The sequence below is a fragment of the Zalophus californianus genome, chromosome 11 (assembly GCF_009762305.2).
Source record: "Zalophus californianus isolate mZalCal1 chromosome 11, mZalCal1.pri.v2, whole genome shotgun sequence".
In the NCBI taxonomy this organism is placed as follows: domain Eukaryota; kingdom Metazoa; phylum Chordata; class Mammalia; order Carnivora; family Otariidae; genus Zalophus; species Zalophus californianus.
In genome coordinates, this window is record NC_045605.1 from 5,649,568 (window position 1) to 5,671,639 (window position 22,072).

General features: G+C 38.5%; 1 protein-coding gene across 1 annotated transcript in view; it reads left to right on the forward strand.

Moving 5' to 3' along the window:
* Nucleotides 1-22,072, forward strand: part of CUL5 (cullin 5) — a 93,786-nt gene that overhangs the window by 38,665 nt on the left and 33,049 nt on the right. The window contains 4 exon segments of the mRNA XM_027579331.2: nt 3,707-3,883; nt 5,626-5,767; nt 7,168-7,313; nt 7,397-7,477. Coding sequence (XP_027435132.1) covers nt 3,707-3,883; nt 5,626-5,767; nt 7,168-7,313; nt 7,397-7,477 — 546 coding nt within the window.

Sequence of the window (22,072 nt, forward strand, 5' to 3'; positions counted from 1 at the left end):
TTGTACCTTTGGACTCTCCTGCCCATTTGTGTCCCACCCCGCACTCCCTGCCTCTTGCAACTACCAGTCTGTTCTCTGTATCAGTGAGCTTGGGTTTTTTGTTTTTGTTTTAAATTCCACATGTAAATGAAATCATACTTATCTTTTGCTGTCTTATTTCATTAGCATAATGCCCTCAAGATCTATCTTTGTTACTGCAAATGGCAAGATTTCATTTTTTCTTTCTTTTTTTTTTTTTAAAGATTTCATTCATTTATTTGACAGAGAGACACAGCGAGAGAGGGAACACAAGCAGGGGGAGTGGGGGAGGGAGAAGCAGGCTTCCCGCTGAGCAGGGAGCCCGATGCGGGGCTCGATCCCAGGACCCTGGGACCATGACCTGAGCCGAAGGCAGACGCTTAATGACTGAGCCACCCAGGCGCCCCAACATTTCATTTTTTTTTTTCTAATGGTTGAGTAATAGTCCATTGTGTCTATATACCACATTTTCTTTATCTTACTTATCAGTCGATCCTTAGGTGGTTTCTGTAACTTGGCTATTGTAAATAATGCCGCAGTGTACATGAGAGTACATATGTCTTTTCAAGTTAGTATTTTGTTTTCTTCACATAAATACCCAGATGTGGAATTGCTGGGTCATATGGTAGTTCTGTTTTTAATTTTTCAAGTAACCTCCATACTGTTTTCCACAGCAGCTGTACCATTTTACTTCCCACCAGCAGTGCACAGGGTTTCCCTCTTCACAGCATCCTGGCCAGCACTTGTTCTTTCTTGCCTTCTTGATACTAGCCGTTCTGACAGGTGTGAGGTGATAGCTCACGTGGGTTTGATATGCATTTCCCCAATGATGAGTGACGTTGAGCACCTTTTCATGTGTCTGTTGGCCCTCGGTGTGTCTTCTTTGGAAAACGTCTGTGCAGATCTTCTGCCCGTTTTTCAGTCGCATTGTTTATTTTTTGCTCCTGAGTTGTAGGAGTTCTTTGTGTTGGGTGTTAGCCCCTCGTCAGATCCACGATGTGCAGTGATTTTCTCCCTTTACAAGGTTGTCTTCCTCACATTCGTGGGCCCCTTTGCTGCGCTGTGGTTCTGGAGTTGGAGGTGGTCCACTTGTCTGTTTTTGCTTTTGTTGCTTTTGGTACCATATTCAAAAAAATCATTGCCACGACCTATGTTAAGGAGCTCACCTGAGCCTGGGTTTTCTTCTAGGAGTCTTATGGTTTCAGGTGTTAGGGTCAAGTCTTTAATCCATTTTGAGTTAACTTTTGCGTATCGTGCAGGATAGTGGTGCAGTTTCATTCTTTTGCACGCGGCCGTCCTGTTTTCCCAGCACCATTTATTGAAGAGACCGTCCGTCCCCGTTGTATATTCTTGGCTCCTTTGTTGTGAACTAACTGAACGTATACGTGTGGGTTCGTTTCTGGGCTCTCTGTTCTGTTCCACTGATCTCTGTGTCTGTTTTGATGACGATGGAGCTCTGTAACATAGTTTGCTGTCAGGAAGGTGATGCTCCAGCTTTGTTGTTCTTTCTTAAGATTGCTTTGACTGTTCTGGGTCTTCTGTGGTTCTCTCCAAGTTGTAGGCTTGGTTCTTTTTCTGTGGAAAATGCCATTCGACTTTTGATTGAGATTGCATTGAGTTTGTATGTTTTTGGTAGTGTGGACATTTTAATGCTTATTATTCTTCCATTCTGTGAGCACCGAATATTTTTCCATGTATTTGTGTCTTCTATTTGTATCATCTGTGTCTTATAGTTTTCAGTGTACAGGTCTTTCACCTCCTTGGCTAAGTTATTCCTAGGTATTCCTGGGATCTGTTCCAGGGATACAAGATTGGTTAGTTCAACATCCACAAGCAAACCTTTGTGAAACACCACATTAACAAAATGAAGTATAAAATCATATGATCATCTCAAATAGATGCAGAAAAAGCATTTGACAAAATGCAACATCTATTTATGATTAAAACTCCTAAAAAGTTGGTATAAAGGGAATGTACCTCAACATAATAAAGGCAGTATATGACAAACCCACAGCTAAAATCACATTCAGTGGATAAAAGCTAAAAGCTTTTCCTCTAAGATCAGGAATGGGACAAGAATGCCAACTCTTACCACTTTGATGCAGCATAGGACTGATAGCAGTCAGACAAGAAAAGAAATAAAAGGCATCCAAGTCAAGGAAGAAGTTAAAAAAATAAAAAGTAAAACCGTCACTATTTGCAGATAACATAATATAGAGAAAACCATGAAGATTCTAACAAAAAACTGTCAGAACAGACGAGTTTAGTAAAGACGCACGTTAAAAAATCAATATACAAAAATCTATTCCGTTTCTATACACTTAAAACAAGGTATCAGTAAGAGAAAGTTAAAAACCAATCCCATTTACAATTGCATCAAAAAGAATAAAATATGGACACCTGGGTGGCACAGTCGGGTTAAACGTCCGTCTTGGGCTTGGTCATGATCCCAAGGTCCTGGGATTGAGCCCTGCTTTGTGCTCCCTGCTCCCAACTCTTGTTTTCGCTCTCAGATAAATAAATAAAATCTTAAAAAAGAGTTGCGTGCTCTACCACCCGAGCTAGCCGGGAGCCCCAGTCCTTTGTATCTCTGTGTTATCAGTGGTAATGTCTCCTGTTTCATTTCTGGTACTGTTCGAGTCCTCTTTTTTTCTTGGTGACTGTGCACAGGTTTTTCATGAACTTTTTTTGGGACATAGATATTTATAGCAGCATTTTTCATGGTAGCCAATGGGTAGAAACAACCTGGATGTCCATCAGTGGACAAAATAGATAAACTAAATGTGGTGTATCTGTAAAATGGTATAGTGTTCAGCGATAAAAGGAATAAAGTATCGATACATCCGAGGACTTCGGGGGTCCCCTGAAACTGTTAAAGAAGTCAGTTATAAATGTCTACGTATTATGGGGTGCCTGGGTGGCTCAGTCGGTTAAGCTTCTGATTCTTGATCTCAGCTCAGGTCTTGGTCTCAGGGTCATGAGTTCAGGCCCCATGTTGGGGGCGCTGGGTGGCTCAGTCAGGTGGACTGAGTCCAGCTCTTGGTTTCAGCTAGGGTTGTGATCTTGGGGTGGTAGATCGAGCCATGTATAGGGCTCTGCACTAAGTGTGTGGTCGGCTGGGAATTCTCTCTCTCCCTCTGCCTCCCCCCCTGCTCATGCACATGTGTTCCCTCTCTCATTTGCGCGCCCTCTCTCAAAAATAAATAAAATCTTTAAAGAAATAAAATAAATGTCTACATATTACATGTTTCCATTCATATGAAAGTCTGGAACAAGCGAATATATAGGCACTGAAAGTAAATTAGTGGTTGCTTAGGGTTGGGGAAGGGATGGGTGGGAATGGTGGTTAGGGGAGGATAAAAAGATGATAGCTTAAGGATTTAGGGTATCAGGGTTTTTTATTGAGATACAGCTGACGTAAAACGTTTTATTAGTTTCATGTGTACATTATGATTTTATGTATGTACCAACATGATTGCCACAGTAAGTCTTTGTGAACATGTTTTGATTTCTCTTGGATATCATATAGATTGTACAATAAAATATTTTTATATAAGTTTTATATGTATGTTTATATATGTATATATATAATTTTATATATTTTATATTTATAGCATGAATATATTCTGTTATTCTTTCAAGCACCTACCTGTGTTTATTTCACATTCATATGATTCTTTTTTTTCAGCGAGTACTGAGCCATCAAGATGATACAGCTTTGCTAAAAGCATATATTGTCGAATGGCGAAAATTCTTTACACAGTGTGATATTTTACCGAAGCCTTTTTGTCAGCTGGAGATTACTTTAATGGGTAAACAGGGCAGCAATAAAAAATCAACTGTAGAAGACAGTATTGTTCGAAAAGTAAGTTACATTTTGCATTTTTTACCCTAATCTTCAGAAAGAAGGTAATTTTACAACTTCAGAAAGTAATTCAGACTTCAAGTGGTTTTTCTACTCGAGGTATAGATTCCTCTTTGACTCTTGCCGGGTTTTACTGAGTACTCCCAACCTTCTTCCTTCCACGTTTAGCTGCACCCCTCTGTCGTTATGCTGCATGGTGTTAAGTTGTGTGTCTGTGTCCTCAGATGGTAGCGCCTTGCTTTCTCCTTTTCTTGGTTTTATCTTCAGTATTTCCTTCTTCTTCTTTTTTACTTTTACCTTCCTATAAATTACTTTTTTCCTCTTTCAAAAATCTCTTGTTAGGTTACCTTCTTGTATCTTTGTGTTTAATTGTGGCGAAATTGTTATCTTCATGATCTTTTTACTTGTTTCCAGTTACCATGAACTCATTATGTACTGTGTTTATTTTCATATTTTTGCATGGTTTCTAGTTAGAAGCTCTGTGTCCAGTAACCCCTCGTGATTTAATGGAAAGAACTCAGCTCTGAAAGTGGAATCCCAGGTTTTCTTTTCAACTCTTCAATCAGTAATGACCTAAACTCTCTGTCCTCATTTCGCATATGTATTCCTGCTTCTGAGAATCAAGTGGAAACGTAGATTTGAAAAGTAAAAAAGTGAAAAATGCCTCTTGGACTTTAAGCAACTTGCTACTTGCTGTGAAGGTTATAGCAACAAAGTCAGGCATTCAAATAGTGGCGTAGGCATTCCTGTTCCTTCCCAACTCTAAACTTTGTGCTGATATGGACAGGGATGCTGTGAATTTAGACACCCAGGGGTTCTCCGGTGGTAGAAATAACTGCAATGTGAGAAATTATCCCCCTTCCCCCAAAAAAGAAAAAGAAAAGTACTTCTAGATGCTTTTTAATTTGCAATTCCATAATCTTATCCTCTCTTGTTTTTTTGTTATTCTTAATTTATACCATTCCCTACTGATTATAGGAATCAGCACCCCTTAATGATTAAGAGCGTAGATTCTGGGACCATACCTGTTGGATTCACATCCCAGTGTTGCCGTTTATGAGCTGTATAAGGGTGGGGAAACTAGCTTTCCTCTCAGTGTCCCAGATTCTACATTTCTAAAAAGGGAGATATTGGTATTGAGGATTAGATGAGTTACGTGTGAAAAGTACTTAGAGCGGTGCTGGGTATACAGTGAATGTTGTATACCTGCTAATGTTATCATTGATGCTGATGCTGTTGTCATTAATGTATTTTCTGTATCTGACACAGTTTCTTGGAATGATAATACATACGGATATGTGTATAACATTGCCATCATTTAAATGGAACATCTGTCAGGTGGATTTGTAGGTCCAGTATCACACAGGTTTTCATTTGGTGCTTTTTGCATTTATCATGTGTTTATTATACAAATATGTATATGAGCATTCCAAACACCAATACTACTGAAATTTAACCTTGTAACTATAGGAGAGGTAAGCTTTTCCATGTATTGCTGTATTTAATTTTTACAACAACCACTTGAAATTTGTATTATTATTTGTACTATTTTCAGATGGGAAATCCAGTAAATAAGTTAACATTTAACCAAACTTAAATACACTAGTTCCCTGAAGTATTCAAGTGAATATAGGCCTAAGAATTTGATTTCCTTTTTTAGTATTTATAGTTAAATTTTTTGTTTCTGTATGGTACCTGGTATATTAATAATTGAGATGATTGCATATTTCTTCTTTTCCTAGCTCATGCTTGATACATGGAATGAGTCCATCTTTTCAAATATAAAAAACAGACTCCAAGATAGTGCAATGAAGCTGGTACATGCTGAAAGATTAGGAGAAGCTTTTGATTCTCAGCTGGTCATTGGAGTTAGAGAATCCTATGGTATGTTCTGAACTTTTATGATCATGATTTTTTATGGAAATTCTGAGACCATTACAGAATAGTACGATCAGTTATCTGTGTTATCAAATAGTCACACCTACTTTTGATGCCAGATGCTTTTAAGAGCCCACAGAAGGTATTAAATCTCTTCAAGGAAATATAGAAAAAATCCATATTCCTGTGGTTAATACTGGTTTTCTCCATCTCACTCATTTCTTGGCTGGTGAATCCTTTTAGTGACCTAAACTAGAGAAACCGTAGATTTGAATCAATAACTCAGAAAGGTGGTAACTGATTTTGTACTTATATTTTCAGGAAGTACGTTTATTCCATGTACACATTCCTCTCTGAACTTTTCAGTTTCTGACCATCATACTCTCATTTGTTCTTTTAATCAGATGCGCTGTTTTCTCTGAGAACACTCCTCTTTCCGCTTTACTTGTGGCTCAGCCTCCTCCTGTTTGCTGGCAGAGGCCTTTCCTAATTCCCAGACTAGGTCAGGGCCCTCTCACGTTGCTTCCTAGTACCGGTGCCTCCCTGTCATCATACTTCAGTTAACTGTGTTGTTGACACTGTATCTTTACTGAACATAGAATGTGGGCACAAAGTATGCCTTGGTAAGAATTTTTTTGTATTAATGAACCTTTAGCTATCTTTGGCTCTTTCTGTTGCCCCATATTTCTTTAGGTATCAAAGTCTTTAGGCTTTCGTTAGTAGCCATGTCATTGAAATTTATTCCTCCTTATTTCAGCTGACACCAGTTTATACTGTGTAAGCTCTGCTTCTGGACTTTTGAAACAGTCTTCTTATGGTGATCTTATTGCTATAATTTAACCCATGAACTGTTCACAAGATTAATTTTTAAGTACTATTTAGTTAGTATTTTTCTTAGCATTTAGTGGTACACCACGCTGAAATCAGGTCACTTAGTCTGAGTGCTGAGGCTCTCTACAACCATTCCTAACTTCCCTTTCTACCTTGTTTTCTACTAACCTTACAGTCCACTCAGACAATGTGGTCATTTTACCTTGACTTGGCTTTGTGATTTGGTACTTCCCGATATTTACTTACTTTACTAGCTTCTGTGTAAATTCTAGTTTTTCCTTAAGACTCATCTCAAATCCTGTCTCAACTATGAATGGTTTCTTGACCATCTAGTTGGAGGTCATTCTGTTTCCTATTCAGAAATACGATAGCCCATTCTGTCTGTACTATTTGTCATTTCAGTGCTTTGTGCTGTTACCTTTTTAAGTCTCTTAAAGAGAAGGAATATGATTTATGTTCTCTTGAGCATTGTCACAGTCCCTTGCACATAATGACTCCTCACTATTTGTTATTTATTGTACTCAAAATATTGATTTGAAACATAATTAGAGTAAAATTTATTTTCTGTTTTTCAGTTAACCTTTGTTCTAATCCTGAAGATAAGCTTCAAATTTATAGGGACAATTTTGAGAAGGCATACTTGGATTCAACAGAGAGATTTTATAGAACACAGGCACCCTCGTATTTACAACAAAATGGTGTACAGAATTATATGAAATATGTAAGTCAGAACTTAGTATATGTGATAATTTGAGCTCTTCCCTTGATATTCTTAAAAATGATTGCTATTTTGCTTCTGGGCAGGCAGATGCTAAATTAAAAGAAGAAGAAAAACGAGCACTACGTTATTTAGAAACCAGACGGGAATGTAACTCTGTTGAAGCAGTAAGTAACTGTATGATTGTGTATTCTTGGAGATTATTTCCAGTACAGTAGCCCAGGGATGGCAAATATTTGATGCGAGTGTTCTTACCCATCCTTCTCACACCTCTGACCGGCATTACTGATTGCAGTTAGTACTCTTTCCCTGGTATTCTGGAGCACAGCTGCCGAAGTCACCTTATGCAGAACTCATTCATTGTTCTTTTGAGCTTATGTGCAAGATGAGATCTGTTTGCCATCCCTGCTCTAGACTTTACTACATTTAATGTACTTAATTTTTAAACAGTCTCCTTGTATCATGTTTTATGTGCATCTGTAGTTAACCATTTTAGTGATTTTCATGTTGCAAGTAAAACGTGCTCCCTAGAGATACAGTTGATTCTTGTTATTCACAGTGATTATGTTCTGTAAAGTGGCTGTGAACACTGGATCAGTGAGTACCGATCGAATCATTACTTATAGGGGATATTTATTCTTATATGCGAGGATGTTTTCAAACTTGTCATGGGATAAAATACTACTTGATCAGGGAACATCAGTCTTTATTTTGTTACATTGTTTTTCTTTATACTGTAAGTTCCTCAAAAAGCAAAACACAACTGATCAGAAATAGTAGCCATGTTACAATATCTCTCCTGAGTGTGTTCTTTCGGAGAATGACCTAAATGTGCTATAGTAAGGAAAATAAAAGTCAAGCTTGCAGAGTCTTAGAAATCGCTCATATATAGCAATGATATTTACTCTAATTCCCTTCAGTCTTTGGAGCCTAGGAACTAGATTTAGATTTATATTCAAGGAGGCGACATTCCTGTTTGCCGATGACCAAACATTTTCCAACTATGGATGGATTTATTTCTTTCTTTATTTGCTTCTGACTTTTCTTTGACTCTTCCATCTTGAATGATAGTCATGTTTATGCCTTGTTCAGAAAACAGGTTGAATTGGATTTTTTCCCTTGGTTTTTTTTTTTTTAATACAGTATATTTCCTCTTTTAGTGGTTAAAATAATTTTTATGTTGGCCAGAAAAAGAGGGCTAATTTCATGGTTGTTTCTAGAAATTCTCTGTAGAAATTTAAAGCCAGGCTTGGACTTCATCCAGAATGCAGGGAAGGCCATTGAATGTTTTTTAAGCAAGTGTGCTATGCTCACCATCATCCTTCAGGGGGATTAATCTGGTGACGGTGTGAAAGATGAATTGGAATGGGGGAGAGAGAAAAGTAGAAGGTAGGAGGTCTTTGCGATAATTCATGCGGGGGTTTAGGAGTACCACGTAGGATTATAGCAACGGGGATGTAGCCGAGAAGAGTACAGAGAAAAGACTTCCCAGAGGCGGAACATGGTGTCATGCATGGGGCTAGATGTTAAAGGGAATGGAGTTAGTAGTGTTTCTGAGGCTGGCCTGGAATTTGAGTTTCTGGCCTGGAGGAATTTAGCTGCTACAGGGAGGTTGGGTAGAAGAGTAAGTCTCAGTCCTGAGAGAGAAATAGGAGTTAGTGTGACGAGTTTGAGTTGATTGATGTGCCCATAGCGTCTGGGTGGGGATGTTGCAGTTTTGTAAGAATTGTTGTTTTTCTCCTCTAGTTTATACGACTTAGTTGTATCATATGTATATGAAGCCTAAGGGGATTCAACTACAGATGTCTAAGAATAAGAGAAAGCAAGAAAAAGAGGGGATGAGAATGGTAGAGATAATCAAATACACATGACAGTTGATATAGAACAAGTAAGCCTCCCTTTCTGCTTCATTTATTTTTTTTTATTTTTTAAGATTTTTATTTATTATTTGAGAGAGGGCGAAAGCAAGAGAGGTCACAGAGGGAGAGGGAGAAGCAGACCCTGCCAAGCAGGGAGCCCAGTGCGGGGCTTGACCCCAGGACCCTGGAATCATGACCCGAGCTGAAGGCAGACGCTTAACCAACTGAGCCACCCAAGCATCCCTCCCTTTCTACTTCAGAGCATGCGCGTGTGCGCACTCAGACACACACAGAAAAAAGTTAAAATAGTAGATGTGAATTTACTTTTCCACAGTTACCCAATAGTGTGAGCATCTCATCAAGCTGAATGACTTTAGGGTTCTCAAAGATAAGTTTTTTTGTTACTCTTTTCAGCAGAGAGACCCTAAGTGCACTACAGCATGCTTCCAAAGAAGCTACTTTATTTGGGATGTAGGAGGTCTTTTTGTGTGGTTTGTTTTTATTTTGTTTCAATTTTCTGCTTATTTTTAAAAATTAACTCTTGACTCAAGTAATAAGGTGTATACAGAAGAGTGCACAGAAATCTCAGGTATGCATTATCACAGAGTGAACATACCTATAAAATCACCACACAAGAATTACCAAAATTCCGAAATCATTCATCATGCCCCCTCCAAATTACTCTTACCATCTTTTTCTTCAAAGGTTATCACTCTTAACTTTTAACAACGTAGATTAATATGTAGTTTGTACGGCAATATTTGGTGCAGAGGAGAAATCAAGTACCAAAATTGTAGGATTAATTATAACATTGGGAATTTCAGGTTTAATGAAGATGCATTACTATTTATATACCTCACTGAGCTAAGGCCCTTACTATACTGTGTACATAACATTTACTATATATATTTATTAATTTATAGTTTCTGTTTTCAAAGAGAAATGATATATGTTAAAATGAAGTGTGTTGTGATGGAAGGAACAGTAAACCCAAAAATCGCCAGGTCCTGATATAAATAAAGTATGAACAGTATTATTTGAATAGTTAGTAAGAAACAAGTCACTTTCCATACTATAAACTCTTCAGAACAAACTTACTGCCCTGAATTCTCTGAGAAGAATTATCGGCCATTAGGACATGCAGTGGTATGTCCTCACCTGTTAGACTCTTCTTACTGGAGGACAAGTACGGTATAGGGAAAATGTATTTTACTGTTACAGTCACTTCGTGTGGGGCTCTACTGTAATACGCATCAGAATTACAGTCACTTCATGTGGGGCTGTACTGTAATACGCATCAGAATTACAGTCACTTCATGTGGGGCTCTACTGTAATACGCATCAGAATTACAGTCACTTCATGTGGGGCTCTACTGTAATACGCATCAGAATTACAGTCACTTCATGTGGGGCTGTACTGTAATACGCATCAGAATTACAGTCACTTCATGTGGGGCTCTACTGTAATACGCATCAGAATTACAGTCACTTCATGTGGGGCTCTACTGTAATACGCATCAGAATTACAGTCACTTCATGTGGGGCTCTACTGTAATACGCATCAGAATTACAGTCACTTCATGTGGGGCTGTACTGTAATACGCATCAGAATTACAGTCACTTCATGTGGGGCTCTACTGTAATACGCATCAGAATTACAGTCACTTCATGTGGGGCTCTACTGTAATACGCATCAGAATTACAGTCACTTCATGTGGGGCTCTACTGTAATACGCATCAGAATTACAGTCACTTCATGTGGGGCTCTACTGTAATACGCATCAGAATTACAGTCACTTCATGTGGGGCTGTACTGTAATACGCATCAGAATTACAGTCACTTCATGTGGGGCTCTACTGTAATACGCATCAGAATTACAGTCACTTCATGTGGGGCTATACTGTAATATGCATCAGAATTTAAGATTAAAGTATGTTTTTGGCATTTATGTTTTTCTCTGTAAATTAGCAAATTATTATGGTTAATCAGTTATCTTTTTTGTATTAGTATAAATCAATACCAATTCTTTAAACCTGACTAGTTTTTAATATATGCAGAAAAACAAGTTTTTGGACCTGTATTGTGTACAGTAGAGAAAATCTCACCTAGGTAGTACCCAGTTGTGAGGCCAGGCCTCCTGAAAGTCAGACGTACATTTCAAGTAGTATTACTATAGTACTCAGCAGCCCGCCAGATTCTTTCATTGTCTATCAGAGTTTTGTTATCTTGGGTATTCCAAGCAGCTGATTACATCATTTGCAAATAATGATGCTTTTGCCTTTCTAATATTAATATCTCCTATTTCTTTCAATAGACTAAATCTATTAATAGTTAATTTGGGGGAAAATGTTAAATACAGGGATCCTTGCTTCTTCAGTCTTTGATGGGAATGCTTCCACATTTTCATCATGAAGCATGGTGTTGGATTTTGGCATGATGCATGTGTTTTGTTACGTTAAGAAACTATTCATTTATTCTTCTTTTATAAAGAATATTATCAGAAATGTATATACTTTAGTCCTAAGGCCAGTATCTTATTTAATGGAGAAATACTAGAGTCATTTCCACTACGATCTTTAACAAGGCAAGGATGCCCACTATTTCTGCTGCTATTTAACATTGTATAAGAGGTATTAACCTCTGCAGTTAGACTAGAGAAATCAGTTGGAGGCATAAGAATGGGTGAGCAGAAGTAAAACTCTGGAGATGATATCATAGTATATTTGGAAAACTCCAGATAATCAATGATAAAACTAACTCAAACAATAAAGCAATTCAGTAAAGTAGTAGGATATAAAATTAACATACAAAAACCAATAGTCTTCTTACACACAAATAATAAACAAGATATGATATTAAGAAAAACATCACTTATGGTAATAAAGAAAATTAAATACTTGGGAATAAATTTAACAAGAAATGTATGAAACCTGTAAGAGGAAAACTTTTTAAACATTGAGAAAACACAGAAGTAGACTTGAAAAAATGGAAAGACATCGTTTGTTCTTAAATTCTGTGGGGACTTAGAATTATGAAGATGTCAGTTCTTCCCTAAATGAATTTATAAATTCACTGTGATGCCAATGAAAATTCTAACAACTATTTAATAAAGTTAGGACAGGTTGATGTGAAAGTTCATGTGGAAAAATAAACATGCAAGAATCGCCAGGAAAACACTGGAAAAGAAAAACTGTGTGGAAAAATCCCTACCAAACATTAAAGCATCCTCTATAAAATAGTGAGGTAATTGCACATGAATGGATAGTGGACCAGTGGGATGGAGTAGGCAGTCCAGAATTTTATGTAACAAAGGTTGGGTCTCAAATCATCGGGGGTAAAGATAGACTTAGAAGATGGTGCTGGGACAACGTAGTAGCCATGTGGAAAAAGATGATTTTGTATATTACAGCATTCAGAAGAATAAACACCAAATGGGTCAAGGATTGAAATGCTAAACATGAAATCGTATAGGTACAAGAATAATTCTTCTTTTAACCTTGGTATGGGGGAAGGCTTTTTAACATGACTCACAATTCAGAGCCAGTAAAAGGAAAGATTGATGAATGACTACATTTTTAAAAAATTGCAAAAAGAACCATAAACAAAGTCAAAAGATAACTGACAATCTGGGAAAAAGTATTTGCAACATCTATCCCAGAGAAAGGCTTATTGCCCTGCTATATAAAGAACTTTTAAAAATTGAGGAACAAAAATGGGTAAGAACCTGATAGAAAAATGTTGGGAAAAGATACAGAGAGACGACACAAATATATACCTAATACTGGCCATCAAACGTTTGGAAAATGCTCAAACTCATTCTTACTGAAGAGTTCCACCTTATAAACATGGAGGGAAATTGACAATCACGATTAGGCAAATATCACAGTAATAATTGTTGCAGACAAGCTCCGCTAATAGATATTAAAATTAATGACCAAAAATGTGAGGTAAAATGGAGTACATTAACAGTTCAAAGTATATTCCCCAAGATATTTACTAGGGGAAAAATAGTAACTTGACAATGGAGAAACCCAAAAGACACTGTCTTAACCAAGTGATTAATGTTAATATCACCAGTAATAGGGATATACTGACCTGATGTACCTCTTGATATGATGTACTGAGAAGAATACCTCATTCCTGTGGTGTTCTCATCAAAAATGCATAACCTTATTCTAATGAGAAAAGATTAAAGAATCTCAAATTGGAGGACAATCTACACGATAACTGACTAGTATTCTTTAAAAGTGTCAAAATCATAACAGACCAAAAAAGTAAAAAAGAGAGAGACAGACCAAGGAACTACCACAGACTGGGGGAGAGTAGGAAATCTAAGCAACAGCTAAATGCAATGTGGGCTTGTAGATAAGATCCTGGAGTAGGAAAGAGACATTGGTGGAAAAACTGGTGAATTTCTAGTAAGATCTATAGTTAGTTAATAGTAGTATACTGTTTTCCTGGTTTTGGTAGTTTTACTGTAGTTGTGTAAGACATTATCATTCGGGGCAACAAGGTGATGTATGTATGGGCACTCTGCTGTTTTTGCAACTTTCCTGTAATGCTAAAATCAAAATAAAATATAAAAATAAAAACAACACATTATGAAGAATGCCTTTTTAATGTGGGAAGTATGGATGGAGTTGACATGGCATTTTCCTTCATTGGTCTAATTCAGTAAATTACATTAACGGAGTTCCTCACATTAAGCCATTCTTCCATTTTAGGAATGAACACAATGTCCCATTTTTTAATGGATAAACATTTGTGCCCCAAAGGGATTTTGACATATCCTATATAGCCAATAAATGTTACTCCCAAGATTTTCCTCTCATAGTTTGTTGTTGTTGTTGTTTGTTTTTTTTTTTTTAGAGGGAGAGCAGGCTGCAGCAGGGGAGGGCAGAAGGAGAGAGAATCTTAAATAGGCTCCACACTGAGCGCAGAGCCTGATGCAGGGCTCGATCTCACAACCCTGAGGTCATGACCTGAGCCGAAATCAAGAGTCGGACGCTTAACTGAGCCACCTAGGTGCCCCTCCTCTAAGTTTCTTATATGTAAAATGTTTAGATGTTAAATTTATTATGTAACGAGAATAATATCTTTAGGATCCTTTTATAGATTTTTACTTGAAATTGCTTGTCATTAATACAACAGAATATGACAGAGACGAATCAATGGAAAGTTAGTCATGCTGTGAGTTGTTTAAATATCACAACATGAAGATGCCAGTAAGCAAAAGGTAGGAAAAAAGTGGGGAGCAGATAAACTGTCTTTTTCTGACACCTGGACTATGTGTTGGAAAGTTTGGAAGTTAGTCTGGAGAAGGAAAGGGTACATTTCAGTCTCATTGTGGAGAACATTGAATTCTAGATTAATATTTTTGAACTAGGCTAATATATTTTGAACTGAAATCTCTAGGCCGGGGGTTTTCCATGAAGGTACCATCTACCTCTAGGAAGTATTATACAAATCTGTGGAGGCTTTTTTGGGTTGTCACAGTGATTGATTTTTCATGAATGAGGTCAGGAGTGCTGCATGTCTCACAGTCCTCAGACTGTCCCACATAAACAAAAATTAGATCACCTCCCAAAAGGAATGAGTCCATGGTCCCACTGAAATTTTGTTTATGCCTGAGTCTAAAACTGAATTCTATTTTACTTATAAACCAAAATATTTTTACATGATATGAACAATACACTTTATTTTCCAGTGATGATATTATTGTGTAAGTTAGGGAAAGATAATATTTTTCTTGCTGTTTGGGCTTTAAACATATTTTTACTGCAGAAGGTTTTTTCACCTGTTAGCGGTGCTGCCCGTGGCATGTGGTCACCGGTGTATCTGCGCCGCACCGCGTTCGTACTTGTCCGGTTCCCAGTGACGCCACACAGAGGTGTGGGCGCCTGACTGCTTCATTACATCTTCCCGTTTGGTTGTGGCCACGTCTTTACAGGTTGAAATACATACTGACTTATTATAAAGAACCGTCCTTTGATTTCTGCTGTATATTATAATTAGAGATTTATATCAATGTTTTTGAAGTAATATATAGGTAAATTTCAGTTTAAGATTTGCTGTCAAAGGGAGTGTTGGGCCTGAAGGGCTGGAGAACCAGTGCTTTGGTGGTGGAGAGACTTGAAAGTTTATAACTTCGAGGGGCGCCTGGGTGGCTCAGTTGGTTAGGCGACTGCCTTCGGCTCAGGTCATGATCCTGGAGTCCCGGGATCGAGTCCCACATCGGGCTCCCTGCTCAGCGGGGCGTCTGCTTCTCCCTCTGACCCTCTTCCCTCTTGTGCTCTCTGTCTCTCACTCTCTCTCTCTCGAATAAATAAATAAAATCTTTAAAAAAAAAAAGAAAGTTTATAACTTCGGGATCAAAGCTGTGCTTTGGGAGGATTCATCTGCCGTCATGTGTATGACAGGGTTTAAAGAGGCAAGAGACTTGCTTTTAGTTGTCACAAATGCGGTAAAAGGGGTTCAGCTAGGTACATGATGATAAATGAAGGGGAAGGAAGGGATGTGAGAGGCATTTTGAAGAAATAATTAAATGACATTTATTTATTTACTTTTAGGCTCAACGCAATGTGGGGCTTGAACTTATGACCCTGAGATCAAGAGTCATATGGTCTACTGACTGAGCCGGCCAGGTGCTCCCTAAAAGACATTTTAATGGCCTTGTATTGATTGAAAGATTTGAGCCTGGGTTATTGGAATAATCTGAGTAGAGAGTCAGTGGGGAGCTAATTGTGAGAGCCCTCTCCAATTTTTGAAAGATTGTATGCCTAGAAGAGCCTAAGGACTCCTAAGGAGTTTTAAGTTAGAATTTTGGGGAGAGCAGTATGTATAAATAATAATCACCCTCCTTATGCAGCACTTTGTGAAAAGTAATGAAAAATCATTGTCTTCAGTATTACGTAAATAATGATGAGTTACACCGTCTGTCGCCTGGCTCCGAACTAGTGCTTTTTCCACTGGACTGCTTCTCTTCCCGTGTGATGGGCCACGTGATACGGGTCAAGATATCTAATCCAAGGATTTGTTTGTTTGCTGGTGATTATGCCCTGGGTTTATGAGGAATAGGATCCTACAGCTAAAGATTACAATCCTCTAATAGTTTTTTCTTCATGAAACCATTTGACCTATGTTTAGTGAGCTCTCATGCACTAAGTAGATATGTATCTAGTGTCGATTCGTGGCGAGGCAGGTTGAAAGGGGTACACCCTGAACAAAACAAAGTCCTTGCTCATACAGAGTTAACATTCAGATAGAGGAAGACAAAGACTAGTAAAGAAGTAAAAATGATGGTTTTAAATTTTTATTCAATTTATTTAAGCTAAAAACAAAATACATTTTTCCCACCCCTAGCCCCCTGCCTCTTGGAACCACCAATCTCTTCTCTGTATCTATGAGTATGGGGGTTTTATTTCTCTCTCTCTTTTTTGTAAGATTCCACGTATGAGAGAGCTCATATGGTATTTGTCGTTTTCTGCCTTATTTCACTCAGCATAATGCTCTCAGGGTCCATCCAAGTTATTGCAAATGACAAGGCCCCGTTCTTCTTATTGGCTGAATAATATTCCATTGTGTACATATATTATCACAGGGTCTTTATCTTTTCATCCATTGGTAGACACTTAGGTTGTTTCCATATCTTGTTTATCATAAATGATGCAGTGAACAAGGGGGTGCATTAGCTTTTCGAGTTAGTATTTTGTTTTCTTCGCATAAATACCCAGATGTGGAATTGCTGTGTCATATGGTAGTTCTGTTTTTAATTTTTCAAGTAACCTCCATACTGTTTTCCACAGCAGCTGTACCATTTTACTTCCCACCAGCAGTGCACAGGGTTTCCCTCTTCACAGCATCCTGGCCAGCACTTGTTCTTTCTTGCCTTCTTGATACTAGCCGTTCTGACAGGTGTGAGGTGATAGCTCACGTGGGTTTGATATGCATTTCCCCAATGATGAGTGACGTTGAGCACCTTTTCATGTGTCTGTTGGCCCTCGGTGTGTCTTCTTTGGAAAACGTCTGTGCAGATCTTCTGCCCGTTTTTCAGTCGCATTGTTTATTTTTTGCTCCTGAGTTGTAGGAGTTCTTTGTCTGTGTTGGGTGTTAGCCCCTCGTCAGATCCACGATGTGCAGTGATTTTCTCCCTTTACAAGGTTGTCTTCCTCACATTCGTGGGCCCCTTTGCTGCGCTGTGGTTCTGGAGTTGGAGGTGGTCCACTTGTCTGTTTTTGCTTTTGTTGCTTTTGGTACCATATTCAAAAAAATCATTGCCACGACCTATGTTAAGGAGCTCACCTGAGCCTGGGTTTTCTTCTAGGAGTCTTATGGTTTCAGGTGTTAGGGTCAAGTCTTTAATCCATTTTGAGTTAACTTTTGCGTATCGTGCAGGATAGTGGTGCAGTTTCATTCTTTTGCACGCGGCCGTCCTGTTTTCCCAGCACCATTTATTGAAGAGACCGTCCGTCCCCGTTGTATATTCTTGGCTCCTTTGTTGTGAACTAACTGAACGTATACGTGTGGGTTCGTTTCTGGGCTCTCTGTTCTGTTCCACTGATCTCTGTGTCTGTTTTGATGACGATGGAGCTGTGTAACATAGTTTGCTGTCAGGAAGGTGATGCTCCAGCTTTGTTCTTTCTTAAGATTGCTTTGACTGTTCTGGGTCTTCTGTGGTTCTCTCCAAGTTGTAGGCTTGGTTGTTCTTTTTCTGTGGAAAATGCCATTCGACTTTTGATTGAGATTGCATTGAGTTTGTATGTTTTTGGTAGTGTGAACATTTTAATGCTTATTATTCTTCCATTCTGTGAGCACCGAATATTTTTCCATGTATTTGTGTCTTCTGTTTGTATCATCTGTGTCTTATAGTTTTCAGTGTACAGGTCTTTCACCTCCTTGGTTAAGTTTATTCCTAGGTATTTCATTCTCTCTGATCCAAGTGTAAATGGAATTTTCTTAATTTCTCTCTCTTTTTTTTAAGATTTTATTTATTTAGGGACGCCTGGGTGGCTCAGGTCATGATTCCAGGGTCCCGCTGAGCAGGGAGCCCGATGTGGGGCTTGATCCCTGGATACTGGGATCATGACCTGAGCGGAAGGCAGACGCTTAATGACTGAGCCACCCAGGCGCCCCTGCAGCTGATTATATTTTTAATCGCTCCCAGGGAAGTATGTACCAAGTCCTTTCGGTGTCCCAGTGTAGGTGATTTTTTATAAAAGAGAGGAATGCCGTGGAGAGTGCATTGGTGCTGGTAATGCTTCTACTGTTGCCTTTGCATTATGGAATATGGTCAGGGAAGGTCTTTTTCAGGAAGTGATACTGGAGCTGAGACTCAAATGATGGAGTGTTACCTTGTGAAGATCTGGGATAAAGCTTTCCAAGTGGAGGGAGGAGCGAGTGTAAAGGCTGTGAATCAGGAATGAGCTTAGCCTGTTTCAGGAACAGAGAAAGGTTAGTGTGGCCACGGTGTGGTAAGTGAGGGGAGGGGGGCAGGAGCTCAGTGAGGTGGGGGCTGTTGAAGGGTTAAGCAGAGAGCTGTGATCTAATTTTCACATTTGTGTTGAAGTGGGGTATTTGGATGACAAACTGTAATTGAGATGAGAAGTGTTGATGGCAGTGGAGACGGATATATAAGTGGAGGGATTCAGGATGTCTTTCAAAGGGAGAACGAGTAGGTAGGTGCCATCATTGTTTCTCCTTTACAGGTGAGGAAACCGAGGGTCGGAAACTGTAGGAGGTTGGCCTCAGACAGCTGGGACATGGTGAAGCTGGGCTTCTAATGAAGTCCAGTTCCGGGTCCTGAGTTCCTAAGGATAATGCTAAGCACTCTGGGGGTGTATAAAGAAGAGCTGCAAAGTTTGATACATAATTTTTTATATATGTATTGCACTTACACATATGTAGTTAGCACTCTTGGTGGCAAGGAGCAGGAACCCATCTCAAACAAAAAAAGGCAAATGTGTTAGTTCATGTAAAATCCAATGTGGAAAGTGCAAGGCTAACACTAAAATGAAGGATATCTGGATTTAGGAACTTGGAACGTTGTGAGAACTTTCCCCATGTGTGTTTTTCTACTCTTAGCTCTGTTATCTTCCACAGCTGTTCGTCTTTTTGGTTGTTGTTGTTGACGTGGTGACCATGATTAGCTTTTCCTTCGGTGTGTGACCTGAATGAAGAGTCTGGCTCCAAGGTTTTAATTAGCCTAGCTCTAACTGACCCAGCTCAAATTGAGGGCCCAAGCCTGGGTCTGATGCTTTGTGTGTGTGTCTTTGCCCACGTGTGCGAGCGTATTTCAGTGTCAGTGTGTATGTGTCTGAAGTATGTATGATATAGAAGAATTTGACTTATCCAGAGGACAGCCCTTATAGCAACTTGAGCTACTTGCTGTTCAGTGGAGAACCTGAAAAGTCAGTCCAAGAGTCCCGAGCGGCTAAGTGTTGGGTTAGAAGCCTAGAGGCCCGCGGTTCTAGTTTTGCTTATGGGAGAGCCACGTAGCCCCACTCAGATCTAGTTATGCACACAATTCTAGTAAGCTTGATTATCGTTGGATGGTCCTGTAGCGCATGAGCAGCAGTGTGTGAAACCAGGAGAGGCTTAGAGCTGTCTGCTGAAGAGACATGACTGACAGGAAAAGGTGAAACATAATAAGAAAAAAGTGAGAAAAAGACTTAAACTAAAATAACTTTAAAAGTTTTTCTATGGCTATTCGTATTTTAGGTGATTGTCCTACATACCTTGGCATTCCCTGAGGGCATTCAGTTTGTATTTATTATGCACTTAAAATATGCTAGGCCTTGTGTGAGTTGAGTTGTGTGTAATAACATAGATCTGGTTCCTGTCTTCAGAGTGACACTAAAATAAAATGGGTTATTTATACAGCAGAGTAATGGAATCAAGAATGGATTGGTGGTGGCAGGTCTCCATCTCTTCACAGTGACCAAGGCACTGACCGAGGAGTGTGTTATATAGTAGGTAGGGGCATATATGTTAGAATCAGATGAGGATTTGAATCCCTTTGTTGTCATTTTACCAGCAGTGTGCTCTTTGGCAGGTTATTCAGCCTTTGTAATCTGTTTTCCTAAGTGTAAAATGGGGTAACACCCACATGTGTTGTCAGAGTTTAATAAAACACTGGCATGGTAGTTTTTACTGTTAGGGCTCAGGTTTGGAGAAAGTTGCTGATTCTGAGACAGATAGGAACTATCTTACTGTCCATACAAAACATTGATTAAAAAAACTGAGTTAGCAACCAGGTCACAAGTCATAGATTATTAACATTAAAGTAAGTATTTGTTAACCTTTAGTATCTTAGTATATTGAGGGTGATTTCGGAAAAGTCAAGGTGAGTAAGTCTGAGTTTTCATTGCTCTGTATAGTTACTGTGTAAATAGTAAATAGTTCAGAAATGAAGCAAGTACCACTAGTTATAATGGTAAAATAAATCTTAACCAAACTAAAAAGGCCAAGGGCAATTAATTTTGAAAATAACCTACCATGCATAGAATAAATTAATTCTTGAATACGTTACAGATCTCCTTATATGGTTAAAGACCTTATAATGATACAGTAAAGTCGTAAAGTGGAGAAACCTCGGATAATTTTTAGTTCACCTCCTATTTTATAGTTGAGCTAAAGCAAATTATTACTTGTACAGATTTAAATAACGAAAATTAGAACCATTCTTGTTGCTTTGTAGTAAATTTCAGTGAAGTAGAATTAATTGTGCAAATTGAATACCAGTAAAAGAGGGACTTTACTCCATCAATTAGCTTGCCTGTCCCACCTTTCATCTTCACAGACCTATACATCCATTCATTCAACAAATACTGAGTGCCTGCTGTGTTTTATGGCAGGCATCATCTTTGAAGAGTTTTGCTATAGAGGAAGGTAAAACATCAAGCACATTGATAGTTAAAGTGTTTCACCTTGCAGACCTCTGGGGAGAGATTTCTATGGATTTAGAAGTTGTGCTCATCTCAGGCAAAATACAGGAGTTGATGGCATGTGGCAAAAAGTTTTTTTCTTCACGGAAGCTAGCAAAAGGAGACAGGGAATACAAGGTGAGAGAGATGGTTTATCACTACCCTTTCCCTTCGAGACATATTTTTCAAGTAACAAGTATATATTTAGGGTTGACTATGTAGTATTTTGGTAAATGATGGGAAAGAAACATGAAAGGAGTAGCATGGTCTCTGCCCTCACGGAACTGACCCTCTTGTTAAGACAAGACTCATTTGCAACAAGGGGAAAACCACGACGCAGTCTCCCGTTCTTCTCTTTGCTCAAGTGAAATAGTTCTCTAAAGGATTTTTCATCTCACAAGGATTTAGAGCATAATTAATCTCTTTATTTAAAAAAATAAAAGTCTGGTTATGACAGTTTTCAAATATTTACAAAAGTGGAGAAAATAGTACAGCGAACCCTAGCCCCCACAGCCAGCCTCTGGTTTCAGCTGCGATCATCGTTTTGTTCTGTTTTCTTGCTCCTCGCCTGTTTTCTTTCCTTTCCTTTTCTCTTTTCCCTTCCCTTTCCTTCCTTCCTTCCTTTTATCATTTCAAAGAAATTTATGATGTCATGCATATTTTACCCTATATAACACAAAAGTGTATTGTAACATTATTTTCAATGCCTGTATTTTATCATACATATTTCGTAAATACACCTAACCTAATGGGCATTTTAATTATTGTTACAGTTTATTCCTTATGAATATTACTTCCTGGGACATCCTTACATGCCTTTATCTTTTTAACACTTTTATGTACACATGGGGCATTCTCTTGGAATGGAATTTACTGGAAATGATGAAGCCAAGGGTATGCACCTTTTACAAGTAGCTACGTAATACCAAACCGATCCTCAGAAATGCAGTAATTTTTTTTAGGATTTACTTATTTATTTAT